At 45.1% G+C, this 25223-nt stretch overlaps 1 protein-coding gene across 2 annotated transcripts in view; it reads right to left on the reverse strand.

The window, feature by feature from the left end:
• Positions 1-494: 494 nt before the first annotated feature.
• DPH5 (diphthamide biosynthesis 5) overlaps positions 495-25223 on the reverse strand; it is a 29805-nt gene continuing 5076 nt past the window's right edge. For both annotated transcript variants that reach the window (XM_083511251.1, XM_083511252.1), the window contains exons 4-8: positions 18511-18619; positions 13203-13323; positions 6886-6925; positions 3496-3599; positions 495-967 (exon numbers count right to left, since the gene is read on the reverse strand). In XM_083511251.1, the coding sequence (XP_083367377.1) occupies positions 756-967; positions 3496-3599; positions 6886-6925; positions 13203-13323; positions 18511-18619 (586 nt within the window). In that variant the 3' untranslated portion in view covers positions 495-755. The remainder of the gene's footprint in view (positions 968-3495; positions 3600-6885; positions 6926-13202; positions 13324-18510; positions 18620-25223) is intronic.

Genomic DNA, 25223 nt, shown 5'->3' on the forward strand with positions numbered 1-25223 from the left:
GTCTATCTCAGCTGTGGTGAGGTCAAAATCTAAACCACCATCAATGCATGGCTATGGTCAAAAGAATTGCTACATTATTTGGTGCAATAATACCATGTCTCTTCCCCCTCTCCTCTGGCTATCATATCCTGTAATCCAAGTCTTGTTGTGTAAGCAGAAGTCTGTTCACATATGGATAGCATTGGATGCAAGCCATTGTTAATGTGTTACATATGTAAGCTGATAAAACGCACGATGCGTTTCATTTCTCATAGCTTCAGCATCGTTCAGTTCCAAGACTACCAAGGGTTTTAGCGCGTAAGTAAAAAAATTGTGCTTTGATCAGAATGACCATTAAAATGTATAGAGGGCACACATTTTGTGAGAGAAGCCATAGCACAGACGGGCCTGGATTTTTCAGTGGAAGACTGACTCTGTATCTAGAACAACCAACACTTTATACTGATATGCAGAAACTGTTCTCTAATATACAAAAGCAAGCATATTTTAACATGTTTCATTCTGAACTGGCTTTTTATTGGTAGGTAAAAATTTTTAAAAATGCATTTCATACCGAATTTAGGCAGCCTGCCAAACGACCAGACTTTATTATTGCTCCGTGGGTTATATTCCTTGATAAATAGCTTGGTGTCTTCATAGGGACTGGCAACAGGACTTTCCGGCAGTCTACTTGGACAGTTGGGGTGGGCTTCCCCCTCTTGCAAAACGTATGACTAACTAGTGACACCAGATTCAGCATGTGCGTAAACAAGTATTTATTCAGCCATGTGCTCAAAAATGGATTTGTCAACTGCAAAGAGCTTGAGCATGTCTAATTCCAACGGATGCAAAGTTCCAGTGATGATCAAAGAGTGTAGAGGATCGCCTAATGCCACCGTAGTCATTTCCTGTAGAGTACCGGAAGCAATCTTTTGATCCACTGCGCCCACTCTTGCTAAGCCTACGCAGACGGTGTTTTCTGCAATTTCTGTTAGAAAGGGGGGGGGGAGAGTGAAGAGAACAAAGAATATTACGGAAGCATAGTGAAAGAGGTTGGTGCGCTTGGCACACTTCTGCAGGAAGTGATGCTTTCTCCCTAAAAAAAGTTACACGCTGCTTAAAAAAAAAGACACTGTCTTCTGAAGACTAATATAGACTTCTCTAAAAAAACACAACCCACACGTGTACATTGCTCAAGTTCTTTGCAATAGGATGTGGCAAATGTGAGAAGTGTCAAGCCCAGGAAGCAAGTTCTCATTCTCAAGGTATTGAATTGCAGGTATAAACCAGTGGGGTAAGTAGTCATTCATAAAGAGTCATCAAGTGAAGGCCGCCTAGCCGAAAAGACTGATTCTGCCCTCCTGGCCTAGTAACTGCTTTGATTTATCAGCAAAAGGACCAGAGCAGGTTGGGGAACCTGAGGTCCTCTGGGCATTTTAGCAGAAATCCCATCAGCCCCGACCAGCAATGGCCAATGTTTAGGGATGATGGCTCTGGAGTCCACCACCATTTGGAGAACCATGGAAAATATGCAAGAAAAGCTTAGACAGGGCTGCAGTGTGGGGAAGATGCTAGTATGACTGAGCTCGGCATTTTCATGCCCTCTGGCACTCGTCACGGTGTTTTGTGTGCCAGAAGTGGTTTAGTCATGCTGGCCACAGGACCTGGAAAGCTGTCTGTGGGCAAATGCCAGCTTCCTCAGCCTGGAAGTGGAGACGAGTGCCGCACCTCATAGTTGAATTCGACTGGACTTAACCGTCCAGGGGGCCTTTACCATTTTTTACCTTGCTAAGTATCGTAGTTTTCCGTGTATAAGACGAAGTTTTTAAATTAGAAAATGATGTTTAAAATTGGGGGCCGTCTTATACACGGATAGGGGGGGGGCGATTGGTTGAAGCCGCGAGCAGGAGATTGTCAGCAGCGATTCGGTGGGTGATTGGTGGCAGCGGCAAGGACTGCTGTCGATTGGCTGCTGCTGCGACAATTGGGCGGGTGATTGGTGGCTGCTGGCGGCGAGTGGGCAGATGGTTGTTGGCTTTGGTGACGCGTGCGATTGGCAGCGTTGGTCAGGTGGGTGAGTGATTTTTGGCAATCCCCTCCCCCAAAAAGCTTAAAAACTCTGGGAAATCTCCCCCCCCCCATTTTCTTAATCTGGAGTCCCCCAAAATAGGGGTCGTCTTATACATGAAAAATACGGTAAATTGTGATTAATATGAAGGTATTGCTGGTATCAAAACTTCCCACAAGGAAGGGTAAGTGGAATGTGTTACGTAGGAAAGTGAAAGCACCCATCCTGATGTAAGCTGCCTGCGATGTACCTGCAGGTTTTGTTAAATTCTGTTGCATCCCTGCATGGAGCCTGGAGGCAGATTTAGGGATGCTTGACCAGATCACCCGCACTGGCCGCTGAGTCAAGAGGGCGCCGCAAACATGACTTGGAACGGAAGGCAAGAGGCGTCTGTTAGTGTGCCAAATTTTGGTGTCACATAGGATGCTGCTGAAATGTGAAAGCCCAAAGTCCACCACTGATTGGATTGCAAGGAGTTGTGTGGGTCATAGTTTTTTAGACTTGCCTCCTTCCAAACAGGGCTTGTTTAGAGAGGCCACTCCACTGAAAATCAAAGAGACTGGTTCCACTGATAACAGCTAATTCTTTCGTATCCTTTCTGGGCTCTTAATTGTGCCTCCCGTTTTGTTTCAGAAAGGCAGTGCATGTGAGCTAGCTGGCCTTTGCAGAGCATTTTGTCATTGCTTCCACCCAATCACTACTTGGCCATTCGACACCCTACAGCCCTATGGAAAGTCTCTGCATTTCATTAACCAGCGAGAACTCCTAGATCCGTCGAAAGTTGACTATTAAGACACACTTTCCCAGGATCAATGCGCCTCCGCTGTTTCTGCAGCAACTAGTAGCTCCAGGAAAAGCACGTACAGTAGTACCTCGGGTTAAGTACTTAATTCGTTCCAGAGGTCTGTTCTTAACCTGAAACTGTTCTTAACCTAAAGCACCACTTTAGCTAATGGGGCCTCCTGCTGCCGCAGTGCCGCCGGAGCCCGATTTCTGTTCTTATCCTGAAGCAAAGTTCTTAACCTGAAGCACTATTTCTGGGTTAGCAGAGTGTGTAACCTGAAGTGTATGTAACCCGAGGTACCACTGTACAGCGAACAGAGTAAGGTCAAAGTGATTCACTCTAAAGTATGTTCATATGGGATTTGCATTTCTTTTCTTTTTTTAAAAAAACCAACTGGTTCGTGGAGTTTGTGGCTGGTTTGTGTGCAGGCCAACGTTTTGTGGCTACAGCGCTCTGCCTCGGGGCCTGCTTGAAGTTCACTTCACTGTGGCTGATGAACCACAGCGAATGCTTGGCCTCGGTAGGCAATTTCCAGCCTGCCAATTTCAAGAGGGCCCACATCTCCATCCCAAATTGCGAGTTATTTGATGCTGCTGCGGTCTGGACAAAGGAGGGGAGGGCCAGCCAGCCTCCAAATGCTAGCAGCCAGAGCTCACGTGCGTACCTGGTTCTTCGCCTTGCAGCCGCCTGTTTTGCACAATAGCCAGAAGCTGCTCCGCTGCCTGGTTCACGCTCATGTACCTGGGTGGCTCATAAATCTTCTTCCCCCTGATGGAAGGAAAGGTACGGTAGTCTGGTCAGCAACTGTCCCCCCTGTATCCCAGTCAAGTAGTGGGGTCCGTGTACAGTAAAGCTAAGCTGAATTTAACATGGCTTGCCCAAAATGCTTAAGCTTTAAGATACAACTTTCTTTGTCGCATCACCAAGGTCTCACATTCACTCTCTGGAAGCTCTTAAGAGGGGCTGGCAGCCAAATGGCTCTCAAATGTAATAATAATAATAATAATAATAATAATAATAATAATAATAATAATAATAATAATAATAATTTTTATTTATACCCCGTCCTCCCCAGCCAAGCCAATAAGTTGAATGAATACAACTTAAAAACAAGATTAAAATACAACATTAAAATATTGAAACATTAAAATATTAAAATGCAGCCTCAGGAGAAAGGAAAAAGAAAAAAGAAAGAGGGGACAGGCGGAACAAGTCTGTCTTACAGGCCCTGCGGAAAGAAATCAGATCCTGCAGGGCCCTGGTCTCATGAGGCAGAGTGTTCCACCAGGCCGGAGCCAGTGTTGAAAAGGCCCTGGCTCTGGTTGAAGCTAATCTAACTTCCTTAGGGCCCGGGACCACTAGGGTGTTCCTATTTATGGACCTTGAGGCTCTCCATGGAACATACCAGGAGAGGCGGTCCCGTAGGTCAGTGTTTCCCAAACGTTTTTGGGCAACGGCACACCTGTTTACTGAAAAAAAATCTCGCGGCACACCACCATTAAAGCCCCGCCCCGTGACGTCAGCGCGCAGCGTCACGCCGGGAGGGACGCACAAAAGTGAAAGTTTTTCCCTCCCCCTTGCTGGGGAACCTCCAAGCTTTGGGGGTGGGAGGAGGCAGCAGAGCGAGGGACTGAGGGACGGCGGCAACTGAGGCGGTGGCGGCTGAGGCAGAGCTGGGAAGGGGGTTTCCAGGGGACACGGCAGCTCCTCGAAAGGCTTCTCTCAGCTGCGCTCAATCCGCCTCGGAGAGGATTTCCCCTCCGGTCCCATGCGTTTGTTTGGGGCATCGCTCCGGCTGCTCCCTCTCCCGCCGCGCAGGAGCGATGCCTCTCTCTGGCTCTCCCTCCGCGCAGGCTGAGGGAGGGAGGGAGGGGCGCGTGTGACCCGTCTCTGCTGGGAGACCAAACCCAGCGAGGCAGAGTCGCGCGGAGGCGCCCAGGCAGCGCTGCCGGCTGCGAGGAGGAGCGCCAGGCAGCAGCAGGAGGTGCGGCCTCTCCTCGCCGCCGCCGCCCCGCCTCTCGCCGCCCGACTCGCCCGCCTCCCTCCAGGCATCTCGCGGCACACGAGGCAACGTCTCACGGCACACTCGTGTGCCGCGGAACACCGGTTGGGAAACACTGCCGTAGGTATGAGGGTAGAGGCCCATTTAGTTTAGACCCTCGTTAGAAGCCTGTGCATGTTTTGTCTCATCCATCATGCTTTTGGCAAGGAATACACTGCAAAAAGGAGGTCTACGGGCAGTCGCTGATGAGAAGCAGGCGAGTGTTATACGCGCTGCCCTCTGATCAGCTGGAGACATAAAGCAAACACTTCCAAGATTTTAAACAGCCGAATCCAGGTGTATGTTACAGCCACAGGAACAGCAGACACTACTAGCAGGCTTTTTTGTGTGGCGTCAGCATCCCAGAACTGCCGGCTTGTAGAAGAAGCGTCTACCGACAATTAAGTTGGTCGGTGTTGATGAAAGTCTCCTCTGTGCGTGTGCTGTGAATCAGAGCCACTGCGTGGCTGTTTTGAAGCTTTCAAGCTAGGAATTAGAGCCTACATGAGTAAACTGAAAATGCTCTCCGCATCTGAGAGGTGCCACATGTTGCGCTGCCTCCTCGGCACAATCACAAGTCACATATATTTTGAGACCCCTGCTAATCTACTGTAACTGCCGAGATACATCAGAGAGCACGCTATCCGTGCCAAGTTGGAAGGGAAGCCTGTATTTTTCTACCATATACTGTATAGTTACATAATTATAGACCCCAAAGCCAGCTCTCAAAGGGTTGTTTTCTGCAAAGTTTGCCAGCCCTGGAGTTGGCAAGAGCAAAGCTTATGAAGAAGTTCCAAGGTAAATTTCCACCAGAGATTGTCGGACTCTGTGGATGTGAATCTAGACCAAAGTGAGGACGTGTCTGGAGGTGATCAATAGTTCCAGTGGAGAGGAAGAAGGAAGCTGACTCGACTGATCTCTCCTAGATTAGAAATATTGAGCGATCAGGAGAAAAACGAAACTAGTCAAACCTCGGTTCCTGAACGCCTCTGTTATCGTACATTTTGACTCCCAAACGCTGAAAACCTGGAAGTAAGTGTTCTGGTTTTTGAATGTTTTCTAGAACCCAAAGATTCGACGTGGCTTCCGCTGAGTGCAAAAAGCTCTTGCAACCAATGGGAACCCGCGCCTCAGTTTTCAAACATTTCGGAAGCCAAACGGGGTTCTGGAAAGGATTTTGTTCAAGAACCAAGGTGCCACTGTATCACAAATGAAATTAGTAGGGGTCATAGCTAGCTAGCCTAACTCTGGGCACTTATTACTGGAGATACAGGGTGCATATGGAACCTGAGAAACTGAACAGACTTATTAAACCATGAGCTTCGCCCCAATCTTAAAAAATTATTCATTAAATGCTAAAAGACACCAAGACCACCATCACCGCTGCTTTGCCACATGAGCCCCATCCTGTAACAGAAACATTGGAAGCTGCTTACACTGACTCAGACCGCTGATCCCTCTAAGCGTTATCTCTATTGACAGGCAGTGCTAGCGCGAAGAGTTGCTTTGCATCATTTAGACGCCGGTTCTTGCCTTCACCTATCCCAGTGCTGCCTCAAGCACATCGCTTCATCCTATGGGACGGACTGCAGACAAAACCAAACTTGGGTGCCAGGAGAGGGCACTTCCTCCTTAAGTCTACAGAGATATTTTGGCACCCGTGTTCACCATTCATATTCACCGTTTAAGCAGGATTCCTAAACCAGCTCCAATTCTTAGTTAAGAAAGCAAGCTGGATGGCCTAAAATGTGATCAGTACGGCAGCTGATCGGTCCTTTTAACTCAAGGGTGGGGGCCCATTAGCCATGCTGGGTTGGTGCTGAATGGGAGTTGGGAGTCCAGTAACAGTTTGAGGGCTACTGGCTCCCTCCCCCTCACCCAACCACACCTTAAATTGAAACATGGAGAAAATCTTTCTCTATACCATGGTTTTTGTATGCGTTTCACTTACATGCCAGCACTAAGCTGTGAATTATCAGTTGCAGACCACACACTTTTGAAGAAACAACTTACTTCATGAGATTCTCCAGCGATTGTTCCTTGACTTTAATGTCTGCAGGGAAACAAAACGGGGCATACACTTTAAGTCAATTGCCTGTGTATTACTTTCACAAGCATTAAGACGGAGAACTTTTTTTTATTGAGCTGCGTTTGATATAAGAAAGATATCTCTCTTTCATGCACACCCAGAGAGCCAGTGTGGTGTAGTGGTTAAGAGCGGTAGTCTCGTAATCTGGTGAACTGGGTTTGTGTCCCACTCCTCCACATGCAGCTGCTGGGTAACCTTGGGCTAGTCACACTTCTCTGAAGTCTCTCAGCCCCACTCACCTCACAGAGTGTTTGTTGTGGGGAAGGAAGGGAAAGGAGAATGTTAGCCACTTTGAGACTCCTGAAGGGGAGTGAAAGGCGGGATATCAAATCCAAACTCTTCTTCTTCTTCATGTTGACTGTGCCAGCCAGTCATCATTCCATTTCCCCCTGTGATACTCATTCAGCCATCATTCCAGGGCTGTTTTTAGGTTTCTCTCTCTCCCCCAAAGGCTCTGTGTAGTTCTGCAAATCCCAAGCAGCCCCAAGCCTCTTAATTGTTCCTGATCTAGCTTGGCTGGTATGCTTGGATGGTCCTAATTTGGAGACGCATGGAGAAGTCTGCAGCTCAGTGGTACAGCATCCATCTTGCATGAGAAATCTCCCAGGGTCAATCTTTGGCATCTCCAGGACAAGTTGGCAGGGAACTGCTGCCTGAAACCCTCCAGCCAGCCAATGTGGCTCAGCTATGTGTTAGGTACCCGCAGACTGAGTTCACTATTAACATATAAGACTATGTTTAAGACACTATCTATTGTGCATAATTCATTGCAATGGTTTTTCTTCTTGTGGAAAGTGACACAGCATCCTTTAATTGAACTCTCTTAAATACACATCAGCTGTAGGAAGTTAAAACTGTGATTGCAGCCAAGAAACAAGCTCTGTTGATTTTTTAGGGCAGACTTACTGCTACATGAGCACATTTGGGGTTAGAACGGACGAGATCAACGAAGGCGTTTCCTCTCGCTGTCTTCTAAGTGGAAAACTATGTTTTGTATCGTGCTTCACTGAGGAGATGAAACTTTTTGAAACTGATCGTCTATTAAGTTAGAGCGGCATGAATGAGCTATGGGCAGAAACCCAGGGGCCTGGGCATGCAAGCAGCCCCATTAGTTGTGCCTTCCTGTCTCCAATCAAATAACCCAAAAAGACTCATGGCAAGCCTTCAACCACATTAGTCACCTTTTCCTATTGAATTAGGTGGACTGCAGATTTTGGTAAAATGAGCTCATTTCATTGAGCGCTAACTCATTCTCTTGTACATTTAAATATGCAGCTGTGCCTTTTGTCTTTCCATAAAGTTCCCTAAGCTTAGAAGTATTCAGGTCTCGGTAAACCATCTCAAATAACAAATCTAATTTTTGTTAGGGCTTTGAAACATTGTGCGGCAGATTTTTGTCACTATTTCTATCACTGCCTTTTCTCCTGATGAGTTGCAACGGCTATGGTTCATGTCCATTGATTTCAATGGGCTTATGCCGAGTATGACTTGGCTTGTTACAACCCAATGTGTTTCCTAGCTTTTGCAGTCTCGATTCTCCTATCTGGAATTTCTGCTTCATTTTACATCTTTCGCCCAATGCAAACCTTCAAGTTGTACACAAACAAGAACAGAACAGACGCAATGCGCAGGAGATGGCATGCAAGTCCCAACAAAATTCAAGACAAAGGCGATGGTGAAAAGAAGAAGCGGCCAAATTGTAAATGCTAACAGTCAGGGAGTGACATCTAGCTAAGCCATAGTCAGAGCAGACCCACTGCAAATTCATGGGTATCCAACTCCGTAGTCCTGTCAGCTCAAGGCTTTCTGCTTGTGCAGTGGGACTTTCCTCTCTTCTCCTCCCCCTCCACCATTCCCAAATATGCTCTGGAGACTTGGGAAATGCCTAGGATGGATTTAGTGGGCATGTAGGGGTGGGGAGAAGAGGTGAAGCCCCATGGCACAAGCAGAAATCCTTGCACTGACAGGACAGTTACTTCACACTACTTTATAGATAGAAGCTACAGCCAAAGCAATTTCTTCCAGCCACATCTCTTCTTCTGCTACTGAAGTTTCTTAGTTGTTGTTTAGTCGTTTAGTCGTGTCTGACTCTTCGTGACCCCATGGACCAGAGCACACCAGGCACTCCCGTCTTCCACTGCCTCCCGCAGTTTGGTCAAACTCATGCTAGTAGCTTCGAGAACACTGTCCAACCATCTCGTCCTCTGTCGTCCCCTTATCCTTGTGCCCTCAATCTTTCCCAACATCAGGGTCTTTTCCAGGGAGTCTTCTCTTCTCATGAAGTGGCCAAAGTATTGGAGCCTCAGCTTCACAATCTGTCCTTCTAGTGAGCACTCAGGGCTGATTTCCTTAAATGGATAGGTTTGATCTTCTTTCAGTCCATGGGACTCTCAAGAGTCTCCTCCAGCACCGTAATTCAAAAGCATCAATTCTTCGACGATCAGCCCTCTTTATGGAAGTTTCTTAGTACCTTCTAGAATTGTATGTGCACAATTGCCCCACTCTAGTTGCCCCAGCATGCACGGTTGAACGCAGGAGCGTCCACATCTTGATGAGAATCTGACTTCCCAAGCCTAGTTCTTGATCCCGCAAGCGCTGTGCGCTAAAGGGATTTCTCCAGCTGCCTCTTTACTCTGCAATGCCAGCTGAGAGGCGACAGGAGCTTATGTCTTGCAGATTGGCAGCCAGGAAGTGGCCATTTACTTTGCAGTAAAGGCTTTGCTTTGCATCAAAATGCTGTTTCCTGCCTGCCGGGTCTGCGAGGCGAGCTGGGCAGTGCATTCTCGATATATTACAGGGTGACAAAATATGAAACCTTTGTCTCGGTCTGGAGTCCATACTGGTAAGACAAAGTATTGATATATCACCCACAACTTACTTAGGATCTTGTTGATCCATGGCCTTCTCTGACATGTTCTCACCACCACCAATGGCTGAACACCATGGCGCTTTCTATGCGCGTACTCACAATTTATTGCTATGAATGCCAATATCAATAGACCTTTTCTCCTACCCTCTCTCTATGGGAAGTGAGCTAGCATCATAATCTTTCTCCTGCCATTTATACACAGTGGCAATTTCATTTCATTCAGTCAATTGAAGTTTTGATTTAATCTGTATCCAGCAAACACACTTTCCACCAGCTCCTCAATTAAGTACATTTTAATATTTAAACCAATGGCCGGAATGTCTCCTTCAATAACCAGTCACTTGACAGTGCAGAATTGTGGTAGAGACAAAGAAACGCAGGAACAGAAAGAGGGGAGCAGAAGAAGCCCAAACTTGAATGTTGTGAGATTTTTTTGCATCATTTATTTGAAAAAGTCAGCAGGTAATTAAAAAAAACAAACCCACAGTAATGCTTCCTTGCACTGCTCTGGTTCGCCAGAAGTGGCTTAGTCATGCTGGCCGCATGACCCAAAAGCTGTCTGCAGACAAATGCTGGCTCCCTCGGCCTATAGAGTGAGATGAGCACCGCAACCCCAGAGTTGTCCGCGACTGGACCTAATAGTGAGGGGTACCTTTACCTTTACCTATATGCTGGCAAAATTTAGCTCTTTCCGGTGCGCACATGGAAATCGCCTTTTGACTTGGGAGGTTTAGGGATCCTGGCTTGTAATCAAGGAGAGCAGTGAAAGCCACAGGGGCGGTCTATGCTTGTAGGAACCCCAGTAAACAGTTATGTCCCGTAAAGTGTCTGGAGTGTCCTGTAAACTCATAGAAAACCTGCTTTAGCACTGGGAGAACAGTTCTGTTCAGGCTGCAATCAAGGATCCTGCCAGTCGGAAGAAACTCAATTCTCCCTGATCAAGCTCAATATCTAAACAGCACGGAATGAGCTAATTGCTTGCAAATTGCATCAGTCTGATTTCCATCCTGATCAAAATTCCATATGTGATTGAATGCGTCTGTATAATCTCTCCCTCTCTTGCACACTGGAGGGTTTCATGCAAGGCTGAAAAGCTCTGTATGATTAAAATGAATCCTGTCCCAGTGCAGAGACTGTCGGATCGCCTCCTGTTTCTACTGATCAAGCTCTCCTGCTTTTAAGAGTAGCGTGGAACACAACCGCTTACGCTATGAAACTTCCCCCCTGTTTCTCCTCATGCCAGGAAAAGCTTAATTTCCTTCTGTTGGAACTGCTGCAAAAGACGCAGTAAAAATCCTGGCGGTCCTAGTAAAGAAATGAACTTGCTAAAACTTCCTTTTCGCTGGATGATGATTGCAACTTAAGACCTCAAAGCCAGGAAGCTGATGGCATGGGCAGGGCTCGTTTCCTTTTCTCGGTGTTAACGACAACTAAATGATCACCGGACTAAGGACTAGTTTACAGAATTCAGCAGAATCTACCAGTTAAAAACTTCTTCTGGACTGTTTTGCCTTTGGGCTATGAGCGTGGGGTTGGGATAGATGTCTCCCGAAGGAGAAAAAGCACAAAAACCTGTACATAGAAGAAAACCACAGCAACAAGGCAGAGGCTCAGCTCCATGACATGCTGTTTTCCTATGTCCAGGGAAGGGTTTGGGGGTTTTGCTCAGCTTTGCTATTTCTTAAAGATGCAATTGTTGCAGGTAAGAAAAAAGGCAGAGGATGCGTAAGGTGGAGGAGGACTTTTGAGTCTACGGTTTGATGCTGTTGCTTCTGTGTTTGGACAGCAAGGGCAGAGGCTATCATGGAGGAGAAAGCGATCCACGGCTACTATCAATGCTCTGCCTCAAAGGCTGGAGGCAGTGATGCTTCTGAATGCCAGTTGCTGGAAGCTAAAGGAGGGGAGGATGCTCTAAATCCAGCAGACTCATCTTATGTTCAATAGCTGCTCAACTACTGAGCATTCTAAATAACGCTGGCTGGTTAAGTGTGCTATAAGGAAGTGGTCCTTCTCTTACTAAATTAGCAAAAATGCACAGAGCAGCTACAAATATTTGTTGGAAGTGTAAAGAAAAACAAGGCACATTCTACCATCAGTGCCGGATTTACGTATAAGCTAAACAAGCTATAGCTTAGGGTCCCACTCTCTTGGGGGTCCCAAAAAATTTAAAGGGGAAAAAAAACCTGGATGTACATTTCCAAAATAGAAGATAAAAAACAAATAAAATAAAACCTACATACAGCAACAGTGTTTTGTGTTGTGTAGGCTCCTATGATGTAAGTAATGGGCCCAGCCTGCTAAAATATCACTGGTTTGCTCATTTCTATATATAGGGTGCCTACATTCTGCATGAACTGGTTGCATGGCAACATGTGCAAATGGCTTTAGATACCTATTAGGTCCATAAATTACCATATAGCATATATTCAACACAAAATACAGCGAGATATAAAGGGCCCCATTATCTTCAGTAGCGTAGGGACTCATCAAACCGAAATCCGGCCCTGTCTACCACATGTGGTGGACGTGCAAGAGAACGAAAGCATATTGGGAAATGATTTATAATGAGTTGAAAAAAATGTTTAAAATAACTTTTGTGGAAAAAACCAGAAGCCTTTTTTACTAGGAATTTTCGGTTCAGGAATACTGAAGGAGCAGAAAAAACTGTTTATGTACGCAACAACAGCTGCACGGATACTTCTGTCCCAGAAATGGAAGGAAGACAAAGTCCCTACCAGAGAAGAATGGTTAACAAAAAGGATGGACTCTGCTGAAATGGCGAAAATGACTGGGAAAATCAGAAACCAAGAAGACATCAAATTTCATAAAGAACAGGGAAAATTTGTAACTTGTTTAGAAGCACACTGTAAACAATTAAAAACATTGGCAGGATTTTAACCAAACTTGCAATGTAACAAGAACTATGGTAACAATTGACTATTAAGGAAATATGGAGGACATTATACAATGCCGTTGAAAGAGAATAACCATGGAACCCATGGAGGGGTAGAGGGAAGTCTGGGATTCAGAAAATCCTATTTGTACAGTGGTACCGCTAGTTGCGGACTTAATATGTTTTGCGGTGCCATTCGCACCCTGAAAAGTCCGCAACTAGAGTGCCTTTTCTGCGCATGTGCGCGGTGCGATCGCTTCTGCGCATGCATGAAGTGCGCAGATCGCTTCTGCGCATGCGGTGAACCCGGAACTAAACACTTCCGGGTTTGCCGCATTCGTAAGCTGAAAGTCCGTAAGAAGAGCAGAACGCAACACGAGGTGTGACTGTATATGATTATGCTTTATATACTAATGTAAATATTAAAGGTAAAACCGAATAATAATTATTTTTTTTAAAAAAGAGGATGTGGTCCTTACCAAGCAAGCAGAGGGTGTGCATGCCGTTTCTTCTGTTTTTGGCTATTTTGTCGTAAAAGCTCTCGGGCTTCCATGTATCGGTCCAGAAAACGACAGACACAACTTCTCCGAAATTGTAGAGCTGCCAAGAAAAGAGGGGCAGGTGGGGAGAGATGATAATGAGAAAGTCACCGATCAGAATAAAGACTGTAGGCACAAGACTTAACATGGTGTTATGCGATGTGCAACATCGAGAGATTTTGATGGGAAGGGCCGAATCTCAGTGTTTGGTATCTCCAGATGGGGCTGGGAGAGACGGCTACCTGCTTTTCCAAGTTGAATTCAAAAGTGGCTCATAATAACGATAAAAGGATTGACAAATTAAAAACTACAATGCCCCCGAGGAGTGTCACACTGTAGGCTGAAATGGCGGCGAGGCTGATAAAACTTTTTTTAAAAGATAAAAATCAGCGCTTGCTTGATAGTTAAATGCAAGATTCACCAACAACTTAGAATTATTCCCCCACACCTCTGCAGAAGATAAATGAGCTGCCACAGTGTATGTGTGTGTGTGAGATGCTTGTTCCAACGTGAGTTCAAGTCATACCTAAAGCCCTGTGTTTCAAGATTCCAAATAGGATGGTAAACACACTTTTTAAAAATAAATTATTTTCAACATCACAAGCTGGCACGAAACGTTTACAAAAGGGATTCAAAAGAAAATGAGCTGGTTGTGAACAGTGCCCAATCCAAAATAGCAGAGGAAAATGGTACACAAACAGAATGGACAAAGATAAATCATAACTGATATTTTGAGGTAGTTTCCCCCTGCCTTCAGGATCCTACGACCTTGCACATTTCACAAAATAAATTTAAAGTAGCTGTTTGTGTACAAGTCTTAAAGAAAGTTTTAGGTGCCTCGGATCAATAAGACTAGTTTTAATGGGTGAGGGGTTTTGTTCTAAGAAAAACTTGCACTTTTTGGTGGAGACATTTGGGGCTTTGTAAACATTGAAAGAAAGAAAAAAACAGGGAAAGCGCCTCAAAGAAAACAAAACAGATCCAGTGATCTCTGATGCAAACCTTTTTTTCTTGTAAGTCAATATTTTTCAGAGTAAAATGTTCCTTTGGGAATTCCAAGTTGAACCTTATAATGGTTTGACATGGATGTGGAGAGAATAACATTTTGCTCCTTCACTTTTTCATGCTGGTTTTTGAGTTGCTTATATTTTTAAAAACAGGATGCTTTTGAATCTTAACTACTTGTATCCTTCTCAAATTCCAAAAGGAGTCTTTTACTCCCAAAGATGCTGAGTTTTGCTTTGTAAATATCACCTTAGTTGAAAGAGTTGAAAGCCCGTTTTTCTATGTATGATTTCAGGGATATTCAAAGCTACTCCTGCTTATTTAATTAGGGCACAGTTAGGTTCTGACACCGTCCTGGGCTTAATACAGATTAGGATGCTGAATCGCTGGTGCAGAATAATTCATATAGATGAAGATAAGGCAGATCTTTGTGTGTCTGAGGAACAGATGGTGCTAGTGCTGGACAGTTTCTAGTTTCAAAAAATTTCTGATGTATTACTGCATTATGGATTCTTGGTGCAGGGGCTGAATTCATTTGGAAATGTAGCCAGAAGCATTCCCTTGAAAACAGAATACAAGAAAGTTTGTTCTCAACTCTGTTTTGAACAGTTGGAACCAATGGAGAGATTTGGGAGCATACCAGCTCCAGGCAAATTATGTATTTCCGAAGGAGCAACACTGGTTATATGGGCAGCAACTGATTTCAGTGCATTATTCTTAAATTGTTGGGTCCAAGATCTTGAAGCCGGGGGGAGGGGGAATGTTTAAAGAAATTGAAGTGTTGGAAAATGAAAGAAAAAAATATGATTTTTATTATGAGGCTCAGAAGATAGTCTCTTTTGCTGCAAAGGCTTATAGCAGGCATGGCCAAAGTCCGTTTTGGGGGCCTCGTGGCAGTATATGTTCTGGGGTAAAATCCTTTAAAAAGCTCAAGAACTTTGAAGGGCCACTATCTGACTGTTGATTCCGGACCCTAAACTGTGCTTTTATACTAAATTTCATTTTTTCTGTGTATATTGTAATGTTTTATCATTGCTATGGCCATCGGCTAATGCAAATAAAGTTTCTATCTACCTCAACAACTTTGGGGTAAAATTGTAAAAGAAGCTCAACAACTTCAATCCTAAAAAAAGCTTAACAACTTTGGTCAGCCCTCAAATCATAAAATAATCTGGCCCTCTTTGAAAAAAGTTTGGGACCCATGGCTTACAGTCTCATGAAATGGGATTTGGAATTTATCTCAGCTAATGCCTGTTGAGTTTCTGAAGTCATATATTTCTCCTATTTTTAGTTTTGTTTCTGAAAACATTTTAACTATTTTTGGTCCCTTATGTATATTTTTATGTGTAGTTTTTAATGTGTTTTATTTTGTTTTACTTTTTTTTATCTTGACGCATCCTCAAATTTTATTCAGCAGAGTGTGAGACAGCTCACATGTCAGTACTGTGGCTCTTTCATAGATGAGGCTTGTTGGTTGAGCGGGCAGCAATGGGGAACCTGTCCCCATTCAGAGGTTGCCTATCACCCCACGCGGCTAAGTTAGAAGGTTTATCTTATACACCATTGGTCCAGCGACGTCCCTGCCCCTTGGTCAATGGTTCTTGCTCAGTCAATGATTCTTGGAATATTACACAAGGCGTCCTCTTCAAATACAACACTTGGGTAATCCAGAAAGAGAATGAGAAATCCAGATTTTGCATTTCACAACCAAAATAGCCCTGCCAGTAACTTGCGGGGACGGGTGGGAATTTGCTCAAAATACAACCAGGAATTACTGTCAGCTGACCACTGCACTACTCCAAATAAGGGGAAAAGTCAATAGGCAACGTTTAACCCTTTGATTCATACTCGGCTTGAGTATTTTAACTTTTTAGTATTTTGAGTATTTACCTATTTAGGTCAAAGGTTCCCCTGCCCCCTGTTGTCTTTTGCTGAATCGCAGACTTGATCACAGCCTGCCAAAGCGTACAGCTATCAGTTCCTTTGCTCTGGGTCAATGAAAGTGGTTTTAAAAATCACGAGACAGAAAGAAGCCCATGCTCCAATGCTCAGTCCACAGAATTCTCCGTCACTCCTGACCATTATGAACTCTAAACGCATGTAGCTTAGAGAGCCACTGGGCTGCAGCCTTCCCAAACAGACGCAAGCCATAAGCTCATTTTCTTTAAAAAGAAGAAAAAAACCTACAAAGGTGTTTCCTGTTTTTCAGTAACCAAGGCCAGACTAATGGAGCAGGAGCCTTGTGCATCGACAAAATCAGACTTAAATTAAAATGCAAAAAAGGAAGTCAGCCCTTATTTTACGAACATCAAATTCCTATCGTTTAAGAAAGCGCCCCTAACTTTTGTTGTTTCAAATCTATTGGCACAAGTCAAATCCACCGATACAAATCAAATTTGTCCCCAGCATCTGACACTCACAGGTATACTGTCACTGATAATGGAGGCTCCATTTAGGGGGAAGGGCTAGGAGCCGTTGACAGACCCATCCCTCTGCGGATTTCTCCAATGGTCTAAGCCCACTTTACAAGCTACCTTCCCTGGGGACCTTGCCATGTCTCTTGTGGCAATTTCGCAATTTAGTTTGGTGCTATGTGACATGGAACCTTCCCTTTCCTTTCTGTGAAACGTAGAGGAAATCGCCTTCTAAGGATGAGAAGCACAGTAAAACCCACCCTTTGTGGCTCGTATGTGTATCTGAGGCTCAGCTGTTTCTCAGCTCCAGCCCCAGAGGCAACTATGCAAATAAATTCTTCTTCTTCTTCTTCTTCTTCTTCCCCAGCTTCACGACACCCAGTGCGGAGAATCTCTCTTAGCCTCTCCAATATTTGCTTCTGGGCAGTGTAAGGTAAAGGTAAAGGTAAAGGGACCCCTGACCATTAGGTCCAGTTGTGGATAACTCGGGGGTTGTGGCGCTCATCTCGCTTTATTGGCCCAGCATGACTAAGCCGCTTCTGGCGAACCAGAGCAGCGCATGGAAACGCCGTTTACCTTCCCGCCAGAGCAGTACCTATTTATCTCCTTGCACTTTGACGTGCTTTTGAACTTCTAGGTTGGCAGGAGCGGGGACTGAGCAACGGGAGCTCACTCTGTTGTGGGGATTCGAACCGCCGACCTTCTGATCGGCAAGTCCTAGGCTCTGTGGTTTAACCCACAGCGCCACCCGCGTCCCACTCTAGGCAGTGTAGTTGTGATTTAAATCACTAATTGGTAAGACTTGATTTAAATAAAAAATAATTACAGAAAGACTCATTCTTTCTGGTATGATCTTAATATTTACAACCAGATGAAGGTTTCATTTTTGGAATAATAAATTGTCAGAGTAGTTTTTACAGTTATATAAAAAATTACTGATTTGGTTATACTATTAGAAATACATAGACAGGTGTTTATATTTGGACAACTTTTCTGCTGTACTTTATTGGAAGGAGAAAAACAATCATTTCCTTAATAACAATTTAAACAATTTATTTACTTAAATAATAACATCATGGCATATGTATCCATGTTTGTTAACTGATGTGGTTAAACAATTTTTTGTTAAAACAATACCAGACTGAGTTTTAACACACGTGAAAAACTCAAAATAAATCCTTATTTCCTGATGAATAGCCTTTGGACTATACTGTAACTTAAATAGAAAAATATCTTTAGAAAGATTTTTCCTTCAAAAGCATTTTACAGTGGACCCTCCGGATACGAACTTAATTCCTCCCGGGGGTCCGTACTTACCTTGAAAAGTCGGTATCCAGAGACACCGCTTCTGCGCATGCGCAATAGAGCACTTCTGCGTATGTGTGAAGAGCGCTTCTGCGCATGGCGAAACCGCACTTCCGGGTTTGACGCATTTGCAACCCGAAATTACGTTACCCAAAGGTAACGTAACCCGGGTACCACTGTATTTTAAAAATCTGATTTAAAGTTTAAAAAATCTGACTATTTTTTTTTAAAAGCCATTGATATTTATCCACCCCGTTTCCAGGGCGTCAAGAACAGCATTGCCCACATTCATAAAGCTTTTACTTCTTAGAAGCTCAGTTACATCATGCTGTTTTATAAAAAAGGAGAGAGAGAGAAAGGAAACGCCACAGAAAGCCTGGCCACAAAGCGTGCAACTCCTCACAGCTGTTTCCTACAGATTGGAAGGCGTGCCTCAAGCCCGCGCTCTGCAGAAACCCGTTTGGAGAAGTAAACAGAGTTGTGGTTTCCCGCTGCCGGAACGCCACGTGCGCGAGAGGTGTTACCTGGAGGCCGCAACAGCCGACGGCGTTGAGTATGGAGGCATTGTGGATGACTCTGTAGGGCACTCCCAACTTCACGGCCCGGAGGACGAGGTCACTGTGTGTTGTCGCCCTGCAGTAAGGAGGAAGTGGGTTATATGGGGTGTACAGAGGGCCTGAACTGGGCCTCACTGACTTAAAACAGCCTTCCACAACCTGGTGCCCTCCAAATGTTCCTTGGATTCCCAAATTCCTATCAGCCCACAGCCAGTACTGACCGATGGGCGGGGATGATGGGCAGGGATGGAGTTGTAGTCCAACAAAACATCTGAAGAGCACTGTGTGTGTGTGTGTCTATTATGTGTGGGGAGGCCGTTTAAGAATACAGTGGTACCTTAGGTTACAGATGCTTCAGGTTACAGACGCTTCAGTTTACAGACTTTGCTAACCCAAGAAATTGTACTTTGCTTCAGGATGAGAACAAGAAATCGCGCCGCAGCAGCAGCAGGAGGCCCCATTAGCTAAAGTGGTACCTCAGGTTAAGAACAGTTTCAGGTTAAGAATGGACCAGAACGAATTAAGTTCTTAACCCGAGGTACCACTGTACTTCTACCCAGTTCTCTTTCTCTTGAAAAAGAGGTGCTGGAACTCACCATGAGTGAGTTATCTTAGAACGGCAATTGCGCCCACCTGAGAGGTGCCGTAACGGAGTTCCAGTGAGTTCTGGCTGGAAAAAAAAGTGCTGCTTCTACCAAACTTCTCACAGATACTCAAATAAATAAGTGCCTGTAAACATATAGGAAGCACAGGAAAGATAGATAGATAGATAGATAGATAGATAGATAGATAGATAGATAGATGATAGCTAGAACTCAAAGTGCTGGAGGAAAAGAAGCACACTTTTTATTTTCTGCAATTAAGTGCATTCCTCTTTCTTCAGCACCTCAAGGTTGGTTCTCCTGTTTCATCCTTTGCAAAAGACACATAATGCATCATACACAAACAAGCAAAGATCCTGAGGGTGAATCTGTACACTTTTTGACCTATGAAGCCTTAAACAGCTCAGGACCACAAGTACAATGAGTTAAGAGCAGGGGCAGGTTCTAAGTTTGCACTGAAGACACTTTAGCAATGTATGTGGAAGGTGAAGGAGGCAGCTTTTTTTGCGGTTTAACTTGAATAACGCTGTAATAATGCAGTTTTGCCTACTAGTTAGACCTCCCCTTCTTTTTTGCCTCTCACAGAAGACGGCAGAGCATCTTGCTGACTGGCAAACATCAGCACGCAGAGCAGCACTGGCATAACTCCCATCCTCTTCTTAATTACTGTGCAAACGGGCCGTTGTGCAATTGTAAACGAGAAACTTTGCATGCATGCTCTAAACTTCCACCAGTATGCAAAAGGGGTTTTGTTTTCTAACCGTTCCCATTTGCTATTGAGGAGAACTTTGGGAAAGATGGATTGTCACCCCTCAGGAGTGCTAGATCTGTACTGTATATGCCAGACAGACGTCTAACTTTTTATTTTTCCTTTAAAAAATCCACTCTCTTTAGTACAGAAACAAATGGTTGGGCAAAGTCAAGGGAAGAGTACTAGAGCGGACAAACAGCATGCAAATTAAGGAACAGATTGATGGGCATCCCCTGTTGAAAGCCAATTGCCATCCTCACTTTTGCTCAAAAGGGTCATCTGAATCTATATGGCCTGCCCCATCTGAACTATTTTGTGGGGTGGCGACGTATGCAAGGCAGACCCACCCAAAGATAGCTGCCAAAGCATAACCTCTCCTGCAGCATCTACGATTACTGAAAGCCCCGACTTTGTAAATGTTGCTGCTCAAGTATTCATCAATCATGTTCACTGCATTAGGCAGCCGGGTGTGGAAATGCATTTAAATAAGAAACGCCAAGCTGAACAATGGCTTCAGCTGCCCTCTTTTCCCCAAGGTGTCTTAGTTCAGTGCTGCTCATTCCATGGAGGTGAGCAGGGAACAGAAACAGCATCTGGTGGGGGAGCATGATTAAGCAGCCCTTTTCCAGCCACAGGCACTGAATTTCCAAAAGCGCCCCGGAAAGTCTCTCTCTGCCTAAACCCTGCTCCTTTCCTAACATTTTGTGTCACTTGGAGTTTTTTGACACTAGACAAAGGGAACTGGGTTTACAGCTTTTCCCATAGAAGGTCTGTGGTCACTTCTTGATTCTAGCTTGTCACCAGAAGCTCTGGTGGCCCAGTGGCCCAGAATACCGACTGCCAGCTATCGCTTTTCCTAGACAAGGTTTAGCCCGAAACTTAGGAACATCCCAGCTTCACCACCACAATGTGTTCTGTGTGGAGCTACCCTTAGAGATGGCACAGTGACTATCTGTCACTAAGCCCAGTTCAAGGGGATGATTTTGACATAGGTAAAGGTAAAGGGACCCCTGACCGTTAGGTCCAGTCGTGACCGACTCTGGGGTTGTGGCGTTCATCTTGCTTTATTGGCCGAGGGAGCCAGCGTACAACTTCCAGGTCATGTGGCCAGCATGAATAAGCCGCTTCTGGCGAACCAGAGCAGTGCACAGAAACGCCGTTTACCTTCCCGCCGGAGCAGTACCTATTTATCTACTTGCACTTTGACGTGCTTTCGAACTGCTAGGTTGGCAGGAGTAGGGGCCGAGCAATGGGAGCTCACCCTGTCGCGGGGATTTGAACCGCCGGCCTTCTGATCGGCAAGTCCTAGGCTCTGTGGTTTAACCCACAGTGCCAGCATGGAGACAGACAAAGTGAAAAACCCTGCTACTATCCTTCCCCTGAGCCACAATTGTCAAGGATGCTTTAGCTGAGATTCCTGCGTTGCAGGGGGTTGGAATAGATGAAGCCTGGCATCACTTCCAACTCTACAATTCTATGATTAGCCAGGGAACCCCTAATAGTTGAACCATCTTTAGTGTTATACTTGAGCTAGGAATAGGGGTTTCTCTGAAATCAGACAGCAAAGGTTCTGGCGACAGCTCAAACTATTTCTGTCCTTTTAGGCCTTTGAACAAGAGTACTTTCCTGTTGATTATAACTGTTGATCAAATACAATGGATACCGTGATTGCTTAGCACAAGGAGCTTTCAATAGATTTATTCTTGTATGGCAGCCTTTCTCAAACTTCGGCTCCCAGATGTTCTTGAACTACAACTCCCAGGACTGCTCAGGACTGCAATACTTCAAGGATTTGCCTCTTTCCATATGAACCTACCCAGACCCTGAGATCATCTTCTGAGGCCCTTCTTCATGTGCCTCCTCCTTGAGGGTGGCAACACGAGAACAGGCCTTCTCTGCAGTGGCTCCCCGTCTGTGGAATGCTCTCCCCAGGGAAGTTCGCCTGGCGCCTTCATTATACACCTTTAGGTGCCAGGCAAAAACGTTCCTTTTTAACCAGGCCTTTGGTTGATTTGATTGACATCCTATGTCCTTTTAAAATGTGTTTTTTTTGGGGGGGCTATCGGGTTGTTGTTTTCATTTTTATTAGGTATTTTGTGGTTTTATATCTTAATTTTATTCTGTGAACCGCCCTGAGACTCCAGGTATAGGGCGGTATATAAATTCAGTAATGATCATCATCATCATCTCTGAGCACTGGGCTGACACGCAAAGAATATTTTTGCTGCAGCAGTACAAAGGCGCAAAATTTTAATCACACTGTTACTTCCATGAATGGCGTAATGACTTTAGTCTCTCAGCCTGGCATCATCTGCCGTTAAGTACCAGCTCAATTAGAAAAGAGGGGAGGAGGAAAATGGTATCCTAATATTCCCTAGAGGTATATTTACATTAATTACACCCCCCCCCTGCTTGACACATACATTTCTTTATAAGGAGGGTGCCCTCGCATGATGTGCACAGTGATTACATTTTCCCAGCCCCCTCCGCCCCCCGCGGCTAACATGGCAATATTAATTTTGAATCACCAGCTGGAGACAAAAAGCTTGTCTCCTGTATGGCTTGACATTACAGATTGATGATGCTTGACTAGCTAGGGCCTCCTTGCAACAGAAAGGGCTGTGGCTTCCAGGGGGAATAGGAAAACAGAACTTAAGAGGCTTAATAGACCAAACCGATAAGGCCTTTGCCACAACCCAGATGTCCGCAGTATACATTAGAAGTGTGTGAGGAACATCGCAGCACCAAAAGCAAACACATGGCTCAGAGCTGCAAAACGTAACTGAACCGAAACCGACTTTCAAACAAGTATAATTGAGCATCTCGGGCAACAAATAAGAAAAGCCATGCAGGGGGAAATCCAGTCGAATTGCTTTTGGGACAATTGCCACAGATTTTAGGGCTGCCACCTCATTATTGATGGGACAGTTTATATAGGAATACAGGCCTTCTGTTCACTCGAAAGATGTGCTCCGTATTTTGGCAGACGGGAGATTCCTGATCTACTAACCATAGCTAGGAAACCAGGGGTGAACCATGGCTAGCTAGCATCCTCTCCAGTGCTTGAAATTTGCCAGGCGCATTTTGCACCTGGCTATCTGCTACTTGCGACCAAGGGAAGTTGCCCGGGTGCCAGAACGGTGTCTGACGTCTCCACCATCTGGAGGTGCATGCCTGGGGATCTGCACAAATCAAAATGTATTTCAGGAACCAAAAAGTTGCATTGAAACATACCGCTTTTGAGCCATCTGACCCAAAAATGGCAGCCAGGCATTCTGTTTTGGTGACTGTAACCCTGGTTTAATGAGCCATTTGGCGCCTAGCTTATATATCTGAGTTTCTAACACTGGTTAGCATGCACCAGCCCGTTGCACGTGAAGAATAATCCACAATAAGACAGCAACCCTGGTTTAACATGACCTCGCTCCTCCCCTTCTGTGGCTTGGCACAGACAAGGGTCAACACTCACTGGATTCACTCGGAACCAAAGGTCGAAAATGCACTTTCAAACCCTGGTTTCAAATTCGGGTGAGAGCCAGTGTGAATGCGCGGTTACAGCATGCTTACAGCAACTGTGGGAGAGAGGCAGAAACTTGAGCGAGAGGTGGGAGGAGGAGCGTGCAAGTCTATGGGATGTTTGCGCCAAGATGTTGCTTTTACCTGGTGCCGATGTTCATTGCAGACCTAATGTAAGCGTTAATTTCAGTTGTATAGGCTTGGGATGGGCAGAGTTCAGGCTTGTGGGACCTAATTTGGGTTTTTGTTTTTTTCAGCTAGAGCTCTGAAGTCCACCACCTGGAGCCAGGAGCAAAAAAGTAGCTCGAATGGATGGGTAGATGGATGGCCACCTGTCATGGATGAGATTCCTGCACTGCATGGGGTTGAGCTAGATGACCCTTGGGTCCCTTCCACCTCTACAATTCTATGATGCGAAGATTTAAGGGAGGCTCTGAGGAATTTGTGATCGGGACCAGAAGCATGTTTGCAAACCCTGTCAAACCCTTCTTCCCCCTGACCATACTTTTTAAAGTAATCTCAGTTAGAATGTGGCAGGTTTTTTAGCTGCTGTCATTGTTGCTGTTATTACTACACTTATTCACCTTGCCGACAAAGGTCTGTATTGTTAAAGCTATGGTTTTCCCAGTAGTGATGTATGGAAGTGAGAGCTGGACCATAAAGAAGGCTGATCGCTGAAGAATTGATGCTTTTGCATTATGGTGCTGGAGGAGACTCTTGAGAGTCCCATGGGCTGCAAGAAGATCAAACCTATCCATTCTGAAGGAAATCAGCCCTGAGTGCTCACTGGAAGGACAGATCCTGAAGCTGAGGCTCCAATACTTTGGCCACCTCATGAGAAGAGAAGATCCCTGGAAAAGACCCTGATGTTGGGAAAGATGGAGGGCACAAGGAGAAGGGGACGACAGAGGACGAGATGGTTGGATAGTGTTCTCGAAGCTACGAACATGAGTGTGACCAAGCTGTGGGAGGCAGTGGAAGTCAGGAGTGCCTGGCGTGCTCTGGTCCATGGGGTCACGAAGAGTTGGATACGACTAAACAACAACAATAACAACATTTGTAACTTTTAAAAAAACAACCCAGAAAGTAACCCAAAGCGCCTAACGAAATAATATAACAGCAAATCCAAAAAAACATCATAGCATATATAAAAAGGCAGGTCTAATACAACTCACCTCACTAAAAATAGGTAAGAGGCTACAAGTACAGTGGTACCTCGGGTTACATACGCTTCAGGTTACATACGCTTCAGGTTACACACTCCGCTAACCCAGAAATAGTGCTTCAGGTTAAGAACTTTGCTTCAGGATAAGAACAGAAATCGGGCTCCGGCGGCACAGCAGCAGCAGGAGGCCCCATTAGCTAAAGTGGTGCTTCAGGTTAAGAACAGTTTCAGGTTAAGTACAGACCTCCGGAACGAATTAAGTACTTAACCTGAGGTACCACTGTAAACATAATACCCTCTAAAGCCTGGGTAAAAAGAAACACTTTGGCCTGCCACCTAAAAGTTGCTAATGATGGTACCAGGCATGGTTCTCTGGGGAAGGAATTCCACAATGGGGGAGCCACCACTGAAAAGGCCTGTTCTCCTGTCACGTTAACCTCTGCACCTCCCTTGCAAGTGACAAAGGTCCTAGACAGAGGTGGTTGTTGAGGTATTGGGGTCCTGAGTTGTATAAAGCTTTATAGGTCAAAACCAGCACTTTGAATTGAGCCCAGAAACTAATTGGCAGCCAGTGAAGCCATGCCTCAACTATTGTTATAAGCTCAAACTGTCTTGCTCTGGTCAGCAACCTGGCTGCTGAGTTCTG

The sequence above is a fragment of the Podarcis liolepis genome (assembly GCF_965112155.1).
Source record: "Podarcis liolepis genome assembly, chromosome: 6".
NCBI lineage: Eukaryota > Metazoa > Chordata > Lepidosauria > Squamata > Lacertidae > Podarcis > Podarcis liolepis.